Raw genomic sequence first — 17,596 nt, 5'->3', positions numbered from 1 at the left:
TCGGTCCATTTATACTGCTTTGTGGCACAAATATTATGCGAAGCTCAGCCAATCAGTTGAGCCGACGGGTTGGGTTAGCCAATCAGGGACCTATACCTGCTTAGCGGCACAAATGTGACGCCAATCCGTGAAGCCATCGGTTTGGCTTGGCCAATCAGAGATCTCCCGTACTCACGGTAAATGTATGCCTCTTTCTCAGGCCCACGGGCCTACATACAGATATTTGTGATTTTTTGCTTCTCTGAAACCGTTGGTCCGTCCGAATGCCTTTCGGCCCTGCACTCTGCGGGGTCATATGACACTGCCATGCCAAGTTTGGCACTGAACGGGCTACGGGGAGGGGGAATTACGTCTCTCCCCCCAGTAATAGGGTGAAGGGGCTTTCAGATAGGAACGGCTCTCCAGAAAATCCGCATAATCATCATCATACTATAAGCCATCAAGCCTCTGTCCGCAGAAAAACGGGCCTGAGGAGGAGGCTTCTCTGGTATCCCCATATGGAGTGCCCGACTCCCATGTCTAGTCTATTACAATTATCCACTGACTAAATACAGGTAAGTACATCTTTCTTTCCAACAGTAATACTGCAACATAAACAATATCTTTAACAGCTTCATTGCGCAACAGCCCCCCTCAGACAAACTATCTCATGGTCCCACCTGGAACTATATATAGTAGGTGGAACAGAGATAGTCAGTACAGTTTAGTGTAAGCATAAAACATTCAAAACCCTCACATTATATATTGTCTCTGTCGGGTGGAAACCTAAAACAAAGTAGCTCAAAAAGTCGTTTCGTGACGCGTTTCAAGTTTGTGGATCTGCTACATTTGATTATTTTGTGCGATGCTATACTATAAAGTAGGGCGTTAATTTATGATAAAAAACACTAACAGTTAGAATATGGAGATAGGAGGTTTCTGCCCGACAGCAACGATATTGCATGTGCATAAGTGTATTTCAAATTAATAATATTGCAATTAGACACATTACACTAAAAGTATTGCACTTGCCCACAGTCATGCTTCGCCAAAACAAGATAAACACTCCATGCCAGTTTCAGCACTTAACGTGTGAGTGGCCAACCGCAACATCCCCACTACCACCTCATACCCCCTCCCATCTTCCATACCAAGAAAACGCCCCAAGACACAACAGGTGTGAACCAGCTTGCAGCCCTTGATTTGACAGTTGCGTGCTGCTTTTTAGGTATATATGGTGTGTTTATAGAACCACACAGGCAGCCACATCTCACAACACAACACAACACAACACAACACAACACAACACAACCAGAGACCAGTTCAACCTGGTCTCCCTGTCTGCGTTTAATTCATTTAAGTCAGTTTTGCATGCTGTATTGGATATGACAGTTGACACAGCACAACACAATATACCCAGGGACCAGTTCAACCTGATCTCCCTGTCTGCGTTTAACTCAGTTAAGTCAGTTTGGCATGCTTTATTGGATATGACAATTGAGGACAATGTTCCCTCAACTCCCTCTTTCATTTGTTTTCTGCCCTTAAACCTTTGTGGGTGTGGTCACTCATAGTTAATGCAGGAAGATTAGTTAATAATCGTACTTACTTTTCTTAACCTCTACCATTCTCATCTTTATTTACATTTACAGTACTAGACAGTATTCAGAGCGACTTGCAAGTACGAAATCTGAGTAAGCAGAGTAAGTCAAAACTAGTCAATGAAGAAGTATATAATCACATAAATAGAGTGCAGAGAGTGTAGGCTCTTAGGTGATAAACCATGAACATGTCTAACCAACATGCTATCTATATTCTGCTATCTAAATCTGGATACTTCTGGGTGCTTAGTGGCTCAGCCAGTTAGTAAACAGACCGTATGCTCCTTGTGAGGCCCCGGGTTTGAATCTGACCCTTCCTTGCAAGCCTCCACCCTTCTGTTTCCTGTCTCTCCTGAAATAAAGCGTAACATGTTTTTAATAGTCATCAAGCTCTTTATCATCAACAGCCATCAAGCTCTACATAGGGATTTACAAGCTGAACGTATACAAAATGAGATAGTATAAATATATTCATAAAATTACTGTACAATATGAAACCTACATAATATATGGTATATCTAGTTTAAAATGCTTATGTCTGTCTGTCTGCTTCTTTAACATTTCCAGCTCTTCCCCTCTTAACTATTCAATTTGATGTAAGTAGAGGAGGATTATGTTCTTCACATTCAACCAACTACACAAGTAGTCTTAATTGTGAGTATTGGAGAAAGTCTTTGTCTCTGTGTTAGTTTTTCCATCCAACAGACTCAGGTGCGTGTGCACACACAATTTCTACTGCAAACCAGACAGCTGGTTTGGAACATGATGTGAAAGCCACACCTGTGTTGTTGTTGTTTTTTTGTTTTTTAGAGTGTACCCATGGTTCACACACATACAAAGATTTAGATTTTTTGTAATAATGTATAATACTAGAAGTTCGGGCCGCTACGCGGCCCGAACGTCTAGCGTGACGCGTCGTTCACTTTGCAGTGCCACCTTACAGGCACCTCACAGTGTGAGAGAGAGTTTTGTGCTCTCCTAAATCCACGGCAGGCTTTGAAAGTACCCACTTCAGAAAGAGGTGACGTGCATCACCTCTCCAATGACCAAAACCCACTTTGTGATTACTCAGACCTGGTATGGCAGACCTGTGGGGAGTGTGCAGTGGTGTACAATGTGAAAAGATAGTTGAAATCGCAGGAGATGAAGTTAGCAGTTTATTTGTGTAAAGGGTCGTCGGCGTGGGTTGTGTTGAGGATGGAAGCCGTCGAACTGGTGCATCCTACCTATTTATAGGTAGGATGTGATGTCATGCTGTCGTGAGATTACGTCACACTGGCGTGTCTCATCGTGATGTCACGACCGTGATGTCATATGACGTCACACTGGCCACATACAACGTTCGTACATACTGACAACCGACATGGCGCAGGATTCAAATTGTATATATACTAGAAGTTCGGGCCGCTACGCGGCCCGAACGTCTAGCGTGACGCGTCGTTCACTTTGCAGTGCGCCATGTCTGCCGTTGTATCTCCAGCCGTTGTGGCTTTGGTGAAGTTGTCGTCATTGTGGTGGAGAGAGTTCTTGTGGTGGAGAGAGTTCCTTGTATAGATTATTACTATTTATCACTATGGAAGCCGTCGAACTGGTGCGATCTGACGGCATCCTAGAATTTATAGGTAGGATGTGATGTCATGTGATGTCATGCTGTCGTGAGATTACGTCACACTGGCGTTGTCATCGTGATGTCAGATTACGTCACACCGTCACACTGGTGTCGCATACGGACAACCGACATGGCGCAGGATTCAAATTGTATATATAGATAGATTGTATGTATTAGAGATGCGCGGATGGCCTCTCACGTCACCCGAATCCGCATGTACAAATTAATTATCCGCCCGTTATCCAACCGCAATAATTATATTATCCAATTTAAATATCCGCACCAACCGTTTTTCCCATATGTCAAAATATTATTAATTTCTGGTATTCCCCGTTAGTTTTAGTATTAGTTGTGCCGTGCGATGCGATCACAAAATGCATTGATTTAGCCTATGGAATGTCGGTGCGTCTTTTCTTTTTTTAAACCGGTGCTGCGCTGAACATACAGAGCGCACTGGTCTGCTGCGCTCAACATACAGACTCCGTGCGGCATCCAACATACAGGCATCCAACATAGATGCGGCATCCAACATACAGAGCGCACTGCTCTGCTGCGATGTTCAGCGCAGCACCGGTTTAAAAAAAAGAAAAAAGACGCACCGAGATTCCATAGGCCAAATCAATGCATTTTGTGATCGCATCGCACAGAGGCTGTCCTTCAGCTCTACACACTCACACAGACACAAGCACGCAGAGATTTAGCTATTTTATGGATAGATATATTAGATGTAATTAATTTATTTACCGCAATATTTTACCCGCGGTTTATCCGATATTAATTCATAATTATATTTGATTGACCCAAATCCACCCAAACCGCGGTTAACTGCGGCAACCGCGGCTAAAACCGCGATCCGCGCATCTCTAGTATGTATATATTTTTTTAGGGATACCACCTGATATCACGTGATAAAATACCACCTGAAAACTGCCTGGTTGGGGACTGATGATGCACATTGTACTGCTGCTAATTGTCTTCACCTGCTTATGATGTCAAAACACGTACTGTACACACTGTGAAAGCAGAATCTGGATGGGGCACTCATAACACAATAATAATGAGACAGACAAGAATTCAGTTTCCAAAGTATGAGAGAGTTTCATTAACACATGACACGAGAAGACAGCGAGAACAGACAGTCTCAATACACATCGTTTGCATTACTTAAGTTCAGGTGCCAACCTAGTCTCAAGAAGCAGGGTGGAGTCACACAGACTGGGGGAAGGCAATATAATTATACATTGGTTTGTTCTTAAAATGTTTACTTTATACATTTCTATGACAACACCTGCACAGTAACGCGTGCATGCGTCCCTGGTTGCGCCCCCAGTAGTGCGCACAAAAAAACGCCGCCCCTGCTGTCATGGTTGGTGCTACTTGTCTGTAAACAACAATATCGCACAAGTATCAACCGGTTTCACATTCCTTAACACTGTGATGGTTGGTGACATGTAAACATGCTATAAATAAAATGTGTCTTTGTCCCAACAGACTTCTCACAACATATAATTAGTTTTCACCTACGGATAAATAGCTATTTTGCATCTTCTCTGTCTCATAACACTGTTGGCTGTGGTTCAGTTTCACCCTGTCCTATACTGACTGTATAGAGATGTCATGGAAGTCATTGAAATGAATCAATGAAATCAACAATATTGCTCAATATTTTCCTAAATTGAGCCGACTTTGAGCGGATTTTGGTATGGTCCAGTGGGAGTGGCCTAGCCTTTAAATGAAGGGTTCTGACACTGCCTAGCCAGTGAAGGGCTGTGGTGCTGTGCAGACCTGTGTGCAAAGCGTTCGTCTTTAACTTTTTTCTTCTTTTTCCGTTTTTGCCATATACACATTTTGCATGTCGAAGGGCCAATAAAACACTTGTTTTTGCATCATATGGACTTTGTTTGCCATCTTTCTACAATCTGGGGCAGAGTGTAACATGGACTTTGTTACGGAATCTTCTTCTGACAAGTGAGTAGAAAGAAAGTATCTTTCAAACCTTTAAAAACAATGGAGGAAATAATAACAATGATAATTATAGCAATCATCATCATCATCATCATCATCATCATCATCATCATCATAATCATAATAAATTACTAGAATGTGTAACAAGAGCAGAAGGTGTCTGCGCACACAAGTGCAAATGTGAATGGAATTGAATGCCATCTTTAATACCATTAATCTATATGTAGATAGATTTATATATGTTTTTACACCCACGTAATATAGGCCTAGTAATGTAAAACAAAATGTATTTCTGGTGTGGCTACATCACTTCAACCACTGCTTGTGCTCTTCACAGCCGCAACATTAAGAGCATGAACCCGGAATCAGGAATCGTGGAGAAATCTGAGGAATGGATGTTGCAAACTCTGGAGGAGCTGGACAACAATGACTTCACCAACTTCAAGTGGCGGCTAAAGCAGCCTGCCCCAAGTGAAAAAATAATATACTAAATATATTTTTCAGAAGTATACTTGATATACTCTTTTTGTACTTTTTATAAATTACATTTAAATTGTCTTATTTTGGAAAGACTTAAGTAGTACTTAGTATATTAAAAGTTGAACTAAAAATATGCTAAAACATATCTTTAATATACTTGTATGTACCCCCCCCCCCCCCAAAAAAAAAAATACTAATTATTTAGTACTTGATATGTATTGGTAATACACTATAAATTGAATGATAGTACACTTTAATGACATCAGCAAAACTGTACTTCAGATACTATAAGTATATATGTTTCCAAACAACATCATTTAAATTGAATTTTATAAAAAAGTACAAATGAATATATTCAATATACTTCTGAAAAATGAAATGTAATATTTTTTCAAAATTAACCTACACAAATGGAAGAGCAATGTAACGTGGAGGCTTGAGGTTTAGTTGTCTGTAAGAGCCATGACAACACTCGGTTGGTGCAACCATCAACAACACACTCACGTTATATGCAAGGATGGGAAAAGGGGAGAGAGACTGACCAAACAAACAGACATTTATACTCTTACTAACAAATTACATAAAATACCATCAATCACCAAATAGCACCACAACAAAACACTAAACTCAAGGACCCATAGCATAACCCCACTACGCATTCCCATATTCAAATAATAACACAAATAGGAACAATAACACACATTTCCCAGCATACACTGGGGCGCATGCTGGGAAATGGACGTCCTCTAGCCACCATAAATGTAATGATAGTATACTTTACATCAGCAAAAATGTACTTCAGATACTGTAAGTATATTTGTAATTAAAGCATACGTATATTTAATTAAATAAAAACGTGCTTTTCAAAAATGTATTCATATAATGTTTAATGTTTGTTTAACTTAAGTACATTTAATGTTAATATATTTTAAATTATTATAGTATAAGTGCTTTTACAGTATATTTATAGTAGATTATCCTCAATATGCATTTATTTTAAAGATGGAGTGCCATGATATTTTTCAACCCTAAAACCTGATCATAAGGTATTATTATTATGTAAGGATTTTTTTTCAAAAAAAAAAAGTGTACAGAAATTGTTAAAACAAATGTTTTTATGTGGACACGCCTCCAGTTCATTAAGTATGCCTGGTTCTCACCTTAGCACCTCCTCCACCACCTTAGCACCACCCACCTGTCCTAGTCCCTCCTCCTCCTCATGCCCACACCTGTTGTGTTATGATAATGAGGGGGAGGGTATGTTTTTTGGGGGCTCTGTGATGTCACTATGCTCCTGTTTTTGGATTGGCACGTTTGACTCTCAAGGTTTCAGCCTCCAGGAAAAAACTCCAAATAGTCAGAGAAGACATGAAACACCATAAAACCACCAGCGGGGGCCTTAATGAAGTTCTATCAACCTCATAGACACATGAAAAACAGAAAAAGTGCAAAACCATGGCACCACCTCTTTAAGATATACTATCATATGCTTATTAAAAGTATACTTTTCACAAAAACTATTTAAAACTAGACGCGTCGGGACTCGAGGAATACGCCGGGAGGAATACCGTCGGAGGCTGCGCCAATTACATTGTCACGTCACACCTGAGATCATTTGCGTTTCATTTTAAGAGGATTGATCCCCCCAAAAATCATGTTTTTGCATCAAACGGTGACATTTTGCGCATTTGTGGCACCCCCTATGGATCAAAGTGGAAATTCTTTAGGGGATTTGTTGAGTAAACCACCCTCGACATGTGATTCAAATTTGGGATCGATCGGACGTTTCGTTCGTGATTTTTGGCATTTTTGGTAAAACGGGCTCCTCCCACTAATTTTGGAACACAATTACGGACGAACGGTAAGGACTATCAAAATGGCGTTTGGATAGGTTTATCGCATGGGTCCATAGATCACGTGTACCGATTTTCGTGAGATTTGGAAAAAAATTGTAGGAAAAGGAGCAAAAAGTGTTTTGAAGAAAATTCAAAATGGTGGAAAATTTATCCTGACGCAAATGGGCGTGGCCTATATAGGGAGTTGCGTAATGACCCAAGGAATCCAGGGAAAAGGAAATTTTGATTTTACGACCTACGGTTCAAGAGTTATAGGCCAAAACGTAAAGTGGACTGTTATAGCGCCACCATGTGGCCGAATGGTGTACTTATTTTTTGAATAATTTCGGACTAAATTATGAACCTCCCCTCCAAATCTGGTAACTCTAGCTCTTACGATTTCTGAGATAAAAATACTAGAATTTGAGTTTTTTCACTTTTCCATTAAAGTGGATGGGGAAATTTAATGCACTAATAAATCAATATCAATAAAACTATGCAGCCAATCTCTTAGCAAAATACAAGCACACGATTCCCGGTGAAGCCGGTCATTTTGACATATGGCACAAAATTGGGAAAAATAAACTGTGGGAGGAGTAGCGAATCGAAAAAAAGTTTATCAGGTGAAATAAAATGTATAGAGTACAATAGTCTGGTTGCCCTGTTAGGGCAACCACACTAACTAGACGCGTCGCAATTGGCAATTGCAAAGTGTGGTTGCGCCGACGCTGGTCGGGACTCGAGTAATACGCCGGGAGGAATACCGTCGGAGACTGCGCCAATTACATTGTCACGTCACTCCTGAGATCACTTGTGTTTCATTTTGAAGGGACTGACCCCTCCAAAAATCATGTTTTTGCATCAAACGGTGACATTTTGCGCATTCGTGGCGCCCCCTATGGGTCAAAGTGGAAATGCTTTTGGGGACTCGTTGAGTAAATCACCCTCGACGTGTGATTCAAATTTGGGATCGATTGGACGTTTTGTTCGTGATTTTTGACATTTTTGGTAAAACGGGTCCCTCCCGCTAACTTTGGAAACAATTTACGGAAGAACGGTAAGGACTATCATAATGCCGTTTGGATATGTTGATCGCAGGGGTCCATAGATCACGTGTACCGATTTTTGTGAGATTTGGAGAAAAAAAAATAGGAAAAGGAGCAAAAAGTGTGTTTTGAAGAAAATTCAAAATGGCGGAAAATCTATCCTGACGCAAATAGGCGTGGCCTATATGGGGAGATGCGTTGGGACCCAAGGATTGGTGTAATTATTTTTCTAATAATTTTGGACTAAATTATGAACCTCCCCTCCAAATGTGGTAACTGTAGCTCTTACGGTTTCTGATAAAAAAAATACTTGAATGGGAGTTTTTGCAATTCCCATTAAAGTGGATGGGGAAATTTAATGCACTAATAAATCAATATCAAAAAATCTATCCTGACGCAAATGGGCGTGGCCTATATGGAAAGTTGCGTAATGACCCAAGGAATATAGGGGAAAAGAAATTTTGATTTTACGACCTACGGTTCAAGAGTTATAGGCCAAAAGGTAAAGTGGGCTGTTATAGCGCCACCATGAGGCCGAATGGTGTAATATTTGTTTCAATAATTTTGCAATAAACTATGAACCTTCCCTCAAAATCTGGTAATTCTAGCTTTTACGGTTTCTGAGAAAAAAATACTTGAATTTTTTTTTTCCACTTTTCCATTAAAGTGGATGGGGAAATTTAATGCACTAATAAATCAATATCAATAAAACTATGCAACCAATCTCTTAGCAAAATACAAGCACACGATTCCCGGTGAAGCCGGTCATTTTGATATATGGCACTAAATTGGGAAAAATAAACTGTGGGAGGAGATGCGCGGCAAAGTATTGTTTATCTAGAAGAACATGAAAGAAAGTGTATCAATAACAATAGTCTGGTTGCCCTATAGGGGAACCACACTAATAAAGAGTATAGAGTAGCCTACTATAGTCTGGTTGCCCTGTTATGGCAACCACACTAATAAGTTCAAGTATATCTTATTGTAAGTATGTTAATATCTATTTTATTGAAGTTTCACTTAAGTACTACTTCCTAAAAGTACACTTCTCTTCAGTGCATTTATAGTAAGGCTGAAAAAAATATACTGAAAAAACATTATACTTAAAGTTTGCTTTAGTTTACTTTTTAAGTATACTATTTTGAATATGTTCCTGGATGCTATCTAATTATATAAACGACAAGTTACTTCCGCGCGCCGCTGATGCTATAGCCACAGCTCTGTAATCGAGTAAACACAACGGCGCCATAGGACATGTCGCGAAAACAGTAGCCACGGCCGACTTTCACAATTTACGGGTGGCGTAGGGCACCTATCATTGCTCACTTCACTGTTTCCACGTCGCCACATAATTTATTACACTCACCACATTTCGGACAAAACGGAAGGTGAATCACTTTCGTACCGTTAACCGTGCACACCACCGACACCGAACGGCGACGGCTTGAGCCGAACAGAGCCGAAACAACACGAGCGGCCGCCATTGAACTCTGCCCATCTCCTCCACAACAACACACACGCAGCTCCTTCGCTTCAAACCCCCCCCCCCCTTCTTACGTACCTCCTTTGTTCCACACAGGCCGTTACTTTCACTTCACTCATGTCTCCATCACAATATGTCCATCCTTCACGTGCCATGCACACCCCAAACACACAAACACACGGCGACGGCCACAGTACAGCACCATAGCACGCTGCCAAATCTGGTAAACAAACCAGCCTAGGTTCATGACACCAAAGGACTCGACAGTGATGTCATCATTATGCAACCCGGAAGTACAAATACCAAGGATACGTCAGTGATGTCAGTCGGGTTGCCACGTTCATGCCAGGTTTTCAAAAACAAGCGACAGAAACAAGCAAACCGTGCATGAAAAAAAAAAAACAGCCGAAGGGGTCCGCCATGTTCCAGGGGGGTCCCCGGGGTCCCAACACTCACAGGGGGTCGGCGGACCACCAGGGGGTCCGCGGACCACCAAGTTAAAAATAAATATTAACATTTTTCCCCAATTTTTATTATTATTATTTTTTTCCTTTTGGACAGTTTCACTCCGGCAATTTCGGTACCCCAATATACACGCGCCCACGCTGGGCCCCGTGCGCGGCTGGGGTTGAGGGGGGCGTAGCCCCCCGAAACTCTAGTTAGTAATATACTTCTTAACATTATACTTGTAATATACTTGTTTTAAAGTGCATTCAATTTATATTTCTACAAAGCACATTAAATACTAACATGAATTAATTTGTAATTTAGCACATTTCTTTTTAAGTTTACTAATGTGCTTTGTAAAAAAATATATTGAATGTACTTTAAAACAAGTATATTACAAGTATAATGTTAAGAAGTATATTACTAACTAGAGTTTCGGGGGGCTACGCCCCCCTCAACCCCAGCCGCGCACGGGGCCCAGCGTGGGTGCGTGTATATTGGGGTACCCAAATGGCCGGAGTAAAAGTGTCCAAAAGGAAAAAAAAAAAGAAAAAAAAATGTTAATAGTGATTGTTACTTTGGTGGTCCGCGGACCCCCTGGTGGTCCGCCGACCCCTGTGAGTGTTGGGACCCCCGGGGACCCCCCTGGAACATGGCGGACCCCTTCGGCAGTTTTTTTTTTTTTCATGCACGGTTTGCTTGTTTCTGTCGCTTGTTTTTTAAAACCTGGCAGCAAACTTGGCAACCCGACTGACATCACTGACCTATCCTTGGTATTTGTACTTCCGGGTTGCATAATGATGACATCACTGTCGAGTCCTGTGGTGTCATGAAGCTAGGCAGGTTTGTTTACCACATTAGCCTGGGCAGCGTGCTGTGCTGTGGCCGACTGGCTGTGGCTGTTTGTTTTTGTGTTTGGGATGAACATGGCACGTGAAGGACGGACATATTGTGATCGAGACATGAGTGAAGTGAAAGTAACGGCCTGGGTGGAACAAAGGAGGTACGTAAGAAGGGGGGGGGGGTTGAAGCAAAGGAGCTGTGTGTGTGCTGTTGTGGAGGACATGGGCAGAGTGCAATGGCGGCCGCTCGTGTTGTTTCGGCGAAACCCGTCGCCGTGCGGTGTCGGTGGTGTGCACGGTAAACGGTACGAAGCTGCCTCCCCTTCCGTTTTGTCCGACATTTGGTGAGTAGAATTAATTATGTTGCGCGGTGGAAAAGGTGTAGTGAGCAATGAGATGTCCCCTACGCGACGCGTAAATTCAGCGCGGCCGCCGTGGCGAGTCAGTTGGCGACATGTGGTCTGGCGGTGCGTTGTTTATTCGATAACAGAGCTGTGGGGTGTCGCACCTAGGGTGCGGAAGTCGCTCGCCATTTATATAGTTAGATAACATCCAGGAGTCCTACTTTTTGTGCTAAAAGTATACTTTAGCACAAAAAAAATACATTATTTTTTCACTTGGGGATACAGGCTTCGTGCCGATAAAAGACCACCGCCTGAAGGACGCTACCAGGACTGAAACCTTGGATCTGATGAATCATGTCTACGTCAATAACAAAGCGGAGGTCATGGGACACGTTTTGAAGATGATACACAGGGAAGATCTACTGCATCAAAAAGGTCTGTAACCCACCACCCAAAAAAAGAGCCTATAATAATTAGGGGTGTAACGATACAGTAACTGCATCAATTTTAATTCCAACGATCCAACTATATCGATATGTAAACATCAACTGCTACTTCTAGTGTGACTCTAAAATCGTGTTGCGTTGCAAATAATTTATTTATGTTAAAACGATATAATTACTTCACGCTGTGTTCCATATCACTACACTTCATCTATCTATAAATGCTTGGTGTGAGTTTGTCCATACTGTATATGGTCAAATATAATGTACATGCTTTCGCCAGTGAATCATTGAGTTTACTATTTATATCCATAATAATATTTTTGAGTGGTGCCAACCACTCCTATATCTGACTTTGTCCGTGTGTCCGTATGTATGTCTGTATGTCTGTCCAATAAACAAACATTGATGACAACATCAATACCAATACGGGGCTCATCAAAGGCACCACTCACTTCACACAGGGTGTGATTTTTTCTATACACGCCCCCCTCAACCCCAGCCGCGCACGGGGCCCAGCGTGGGTGCGTGTATATTGGGGTACCCAAATGGCCGGAGTAAAAGTGTCCAAAAGGAAAAAGAAAAAAAAAAAAAAAATGTTAATAGTGATTGTTACTTTGGTGGTCCGCGGACCCCCTGGTGGTCCGCCGACCCCTGTGAGTGTTGGGACCCCCGGGGACCCCCCTGGAACATGGCGGACCCCTTCGGCAGTTTTTTTTTTTTCATGCACGGTTTGCTTGTTTCTGTCGCTTGTTTTTTAAAACCTGGCAGCAAACTTGGCAACCCGACTGACATCACTGACCTATCCTTGGTATTTGTACTTCCGGGTTGCATAATGATGACATCACTGTCGAGTCCTGTGGTGTCATGAAGCTAGGCAGGTTTGTTTACCACATTAGCCTGGGCAGCGTGCTGTGCTGTGGCCGACTGGCTGTGGCTGTTTGTTTTTGTGTTTGGGATGAACATGGCACGTGAAGGACGGACATATTGTGATCGAGACATGAGTGAAGTGAAAGTAACGGCCTGGGTGGAACAAAGGAGGTACGTAAGAAGGGGGGGGGGGTTGAAGCAAAGGAGCTGTGTGTGTGCTGTTGTGGAGGACATGGGCAGAGTGCAATGGCGGCCGCTCGTGTTGTTTCGGCGAAACCCGTCGCCGTGCGGTGTCGGTGGTGTGCACGGTAAACGGTACGAAGCTGCCTCCCCTTCCGTTTTGTCCGACATTTGGTGAGTAGAATTAATTATGTTGCGCGGTGGAAAAGGTGTAGTGAGCAATGAGATGTCCCCTACGCGACGCGTAAATTCAGCGCGGCCGCCGTGGCGAGTCAGTTGGCGACATGTGGTCTGGCGGTGCGTTGTTTATTCGATAACAGAGCTGTGGGGTGTCGCACCTAGGGTGCGGAAGTCGCTCGCCATTTATATAGTTAGATAACATCCAGGAGTCATACTTTTTGTGCTAAAAGTATACTTTAGCACAAAAAAAATACATTATTTTTTCACTTGGGGATACAGGCTTCGTGCCGATAAAAGACCACCGCCTGAAGGACGCTACCAGGACTGAAACCTTGGATCTGATGAATCATGTCTACGTCAATAACAAAGTGGAGGTCATGGGACACGTTTTGAAGATGATACACAGGGAAGATCTACTGCATCAAAAAGGTCTGTAACCCACCACCCAAAAAAAGAGCCTATAATAATTAGGGGTGTAACGATACAGTAACTGCATCAATTTTAATTCCAACGATCCAACTATATCGATATGTAAACATCAACTGCTACTTCTAGTGTGACTCTAAAATCGTGTTGCGTTGCAAATAATTTATTTATGTTAAAACGATATAATTACTTCACGCTGTGTTCCATATCACTACACTTCATCTATCTATAAATGCTTGGTGTGAGTTTGTCCATACTGTATATGGTCAAATATAATGTACATGCTTTCGCCAGTGAATCATTGAGTTTACTATTTATATCCATAATAATATTTTTGAGTGGTGCCAACCACTCCTATATCTGACTTTGTCCGTGTGTCCGTATGTATGTCTGTATGTCTGTCCAATAAACAAACATTGATGACAACATCAATACCAATACGGGGCTCATCAAAGGCACCACTCACTTCACACAGGGTGTGATTTTTTCTATACATTTCAGACAGATAGCATATTTTGGCTAAGTAGTTTCTGTATCGACTTTAAATCATTGAATCATGGAATAGCAATGATGGGAATCTGAGCCATTAGTGGTGGTACACATCCCACTCCACTTTTTAAAATGATGAGTTTAGACCCCCCATTTTACCAATGTCAAAAAACAGTGCCTCTGTGTATATCCACTCTCGGCACTGTGACTGTCAGCGATTCATTCACCAAATTCATTCCACTTATTGATTGACAGAAAGCCCAAATCAATTAAATTCCTCAATTCCTTAACATTTCATTGCTACCTTGCATCCAGGCAGGATTCTCACAGAACAAACACATTTACACATGAACGCAAATGTCAATGCTCGGATGCAGCAGGTTGAGTTTAAGGTGGGTCACTCTGTCAGTGTCACCACTAAATGTTAAAATAAAGACTACAAACATAGTGAAACGATGAGGAGGCCGAGAGACTAATTTAGATTTCATTGTCACTGGAGAGTAGTCTGTTTGGTGCACGTGCGTTGTGACCTTGAAGATTTCTGCACACAATACTGTCAACAATACTACATAGAAAAGTAATCACTGGTAATAATCAGTTAACTTCTAGCCAGGGCTCCTCGAAGCCCGGCTGGCCCAAAACTCGATCCCAAAATTTTTGTCTGCAGTTGCCATGCTCTGAAAAGAGAGATCAGTAACCCATGCGGGGACAGACCCCCACTTAGAAACACCCCCACTTAGAAACACCCCCACTTAGAAACACCCCCACTTAGAAGAACCCCCACTTAGAAACACCCCCACTTAGAAACATCCCCACTTAGAAAAACGAACCCCCCCATCATCCTATTTTATTATTGTCTCCGCCAGGCCGAAAGGCATGGCAAGAGAGTATGTTTTTTAATATATATTATTATTATTAATTATTATTACTCTCCGCAGGAGAGTATTGTTTTCACTTTCTAAATATGACACACCGATTGGTCAAGCCTCACGTGACACGTGACAATACGGTGAAATACTGTATAAATACATGGCATCACTTTGACAGTGTCTGTGCCACTGTCAAAGTGAGGTAAGACAGGAACCATCACGAAATGGCTGCATGGCTGATACATAATTGGCAGATAGGACAGATAGGACACTTATATAGACAGGAGGGATATGACACTTACACAGACGGATAGGACACTTACAGTACACAGACAGGACGGATAGGACACTTATACAGACAGGACGGATAGGACACTTATACAGACAGGACGGATAGAACACTTATACAGACAGGACGGATAGAACACTTACACAGACAGGACGGATAGGACACTTACATAGACAGGAGGGATATGACACTTACACAGACAGGACGGATAGGACACTTACAGTATACAGACAGGACGGATAGGACACTTACAGTATACGGATAGGACACTTATACAGACAGGAGGGATAGGACACTTACACAGACAGGAGGGATAGGACACTTACATAGACAGGACGGATAGGACACTTATACAGACGGATAGGACACTTATACAGACAGGACGGATCGGACACTTATACAGACAGGATGGATAGGACAGTTAGAACATAAGAATTAGAACATTCCCAACATTCCCAACACAAGTCTGGTAAGAGTGAGGTAAGACAGGAACAATCACGAAATGGTTGAGAAATGGCGGATACTGTAACAATTGGATAGGACACTTACACAGACAGGACGGATAGGACACTTACACAGACAGGACGGATAGGACACTTACATAGACAGGACGGATAGGACACTTATACAGACAGGAGGGATAGGACACTTATACAGACAGGACGGATAGGACACTTATACAGATAGAACATTCCCAACATTCCCAACAGCGGAGAGTTGTGCTCCAAGGAGCACTTTTTCTAGTTATTATTACCCTTATTATCATTATTAATATTATTATTATTATTACCCTTATTATTATTATTATTATTATTATTATTATTATTATTATTATTATTATTATCGTTATCATTGTTATTATGCTATTGAAAAACGGACCCCCCATCATGCTATTTTATTATTAATATATATTATTATTATTATTAATTATTATTATTATTATTATTATTATTATGCCATTATTATTATTGATAATAATATTATGCTATTTAATGATAACAATAATATTAACAATAATAGTAATATTAATAATGATAATAATAACAATAAAGACAGCTGGAATTTAACTCATTTACTTAAGTAATGTACTTAAGTACTCTTTTGAGGTATTTGTACTTTACTTGAGTATTTCCAATACTTTTACTTCTACTCCACTACATCTCAGAGGCAAATATAGTACTCCACTACAATTATTTGAAAACTTTAGTTACTAGTTACTTGTCAGATAGCCTATATATTATGATATTATGAAACATATCTCTCTCTCTCTCTCTCCATATATATATATATGTCTTTTTTTTTTACGTGGTCTGCTCTTTTTTCTCTCTACACTCTATGCCAAAAATAGCCGATCTACAACCGCACAATGCCTAGCACTATGAGGCGTTGTGAGTAGGCTAAATCCTCTAATAGTGACCTCTATTCAATGGAAAAACCTCCCTTCTAATAGAAGTCTGAAGACTCGCCTCTATGGCTACTATATACGCCTGCCGTCGGTTCAAATCACTGTCTGTGACACAGAGTAATATATAAGACAACATTTAAGTAAAGTACTTGAGTAAATGTAGGCTACTTAACGCTGCTCAGCGCGTCTGCAGAGGTGTAAAGTAACTACCCTACTTTACACCTCTGCAGACCATAGATAGACTGTATAGCTGCAGACGCGCTGAGCAGCGTTGCCAGATTCTGCGAGAGAATAAGCAACACTGCTAGTGGCTCCCCTTTGGCTTAGACTTGTCACATGACCTGTCTAAGCCAATGTGGAGCAGTGTTGCCAGATTCTGCGAGACAAATCAGAAACCAGGTCTATGAAAACAGCCGCACTGTTTATTTCACACAGTATATGGCAGGCTACTTGATTTCAATAAATTAACCCAGTACATTTTACTGGGTTCCAACTGACACTAAAATGTTGATTTATTCATTCTGATCTGTTTGAAAAAAGAAGTATAGGCCTCTATCTTATACATGCCTCCTTTGTCATCATGATTTGTGTGCATGGGGATCTCATCTTAAACAAGCTCAGTGCTTAATGAGTCTTCCAGTTTAGTAGACCTTGTATTGCGAATTTGTACTTCCATGTACTGCTGTTCTCATGTCTTACTAAATAAAGTAAAGTCCTTGTCATGCCAAGGACCCCCAAAATTTGATGTAGGCTACTTGTCTGCAGAACACAGCATTCCATGCGCTTTCTCTCTCTCCCTCCTCTCTGGGGTCCA

General features: G+C 41.4%; 1 protein-coding gene across 1 annotated transcript in view; it reads left to right on the top strand.

Annotated features, from left to right (window-relative positions):
- Positions 1-4,940: 4,940 nt before the first annotated feature.
- The window catches only part of LOC311057048 (uncharacterized protein), a 17,963-nt gene continuing 5,307 nt past the window's right edge, over positions 4,941-17,596 (top strand). Inside the window, exons 1-3 of the mRNA XM_084073936.1 lie at positions 4,941-5,157; positions 5,492-5,625; positions 11,917-12,066. Of these exons, the coding sequence (XP_083930062.1) occupies positions 5,126-5,157; positions 5,492-5,625; positions 11,917-12,066 (316 nt within the window). The 5' untranslated portion in view covers positions 4,941-5,125. The remainder of the gene's footprint in view (positions 5,158-5,491; positions 5,626-11,916; positions 12,067-17,596) is intronic.

The sequence above is a fragment of the Gymnoscopelus microlampas genome (assembly GCF_963454915.1).
Source record: "Gymnoscopelus microlampas genome assembly, chromosome: 12".
Classification (NCBI taxonomy): Eukaryota; Metazoa; Chordata; class Actinopteri; order Myctophiformes; family Myctophidae; genus Gymnoscopelus; species Gymnoscopelus microlampas.
This window is presented reverse-complemented; position numbering and strand designations above follow the sequence as displayed.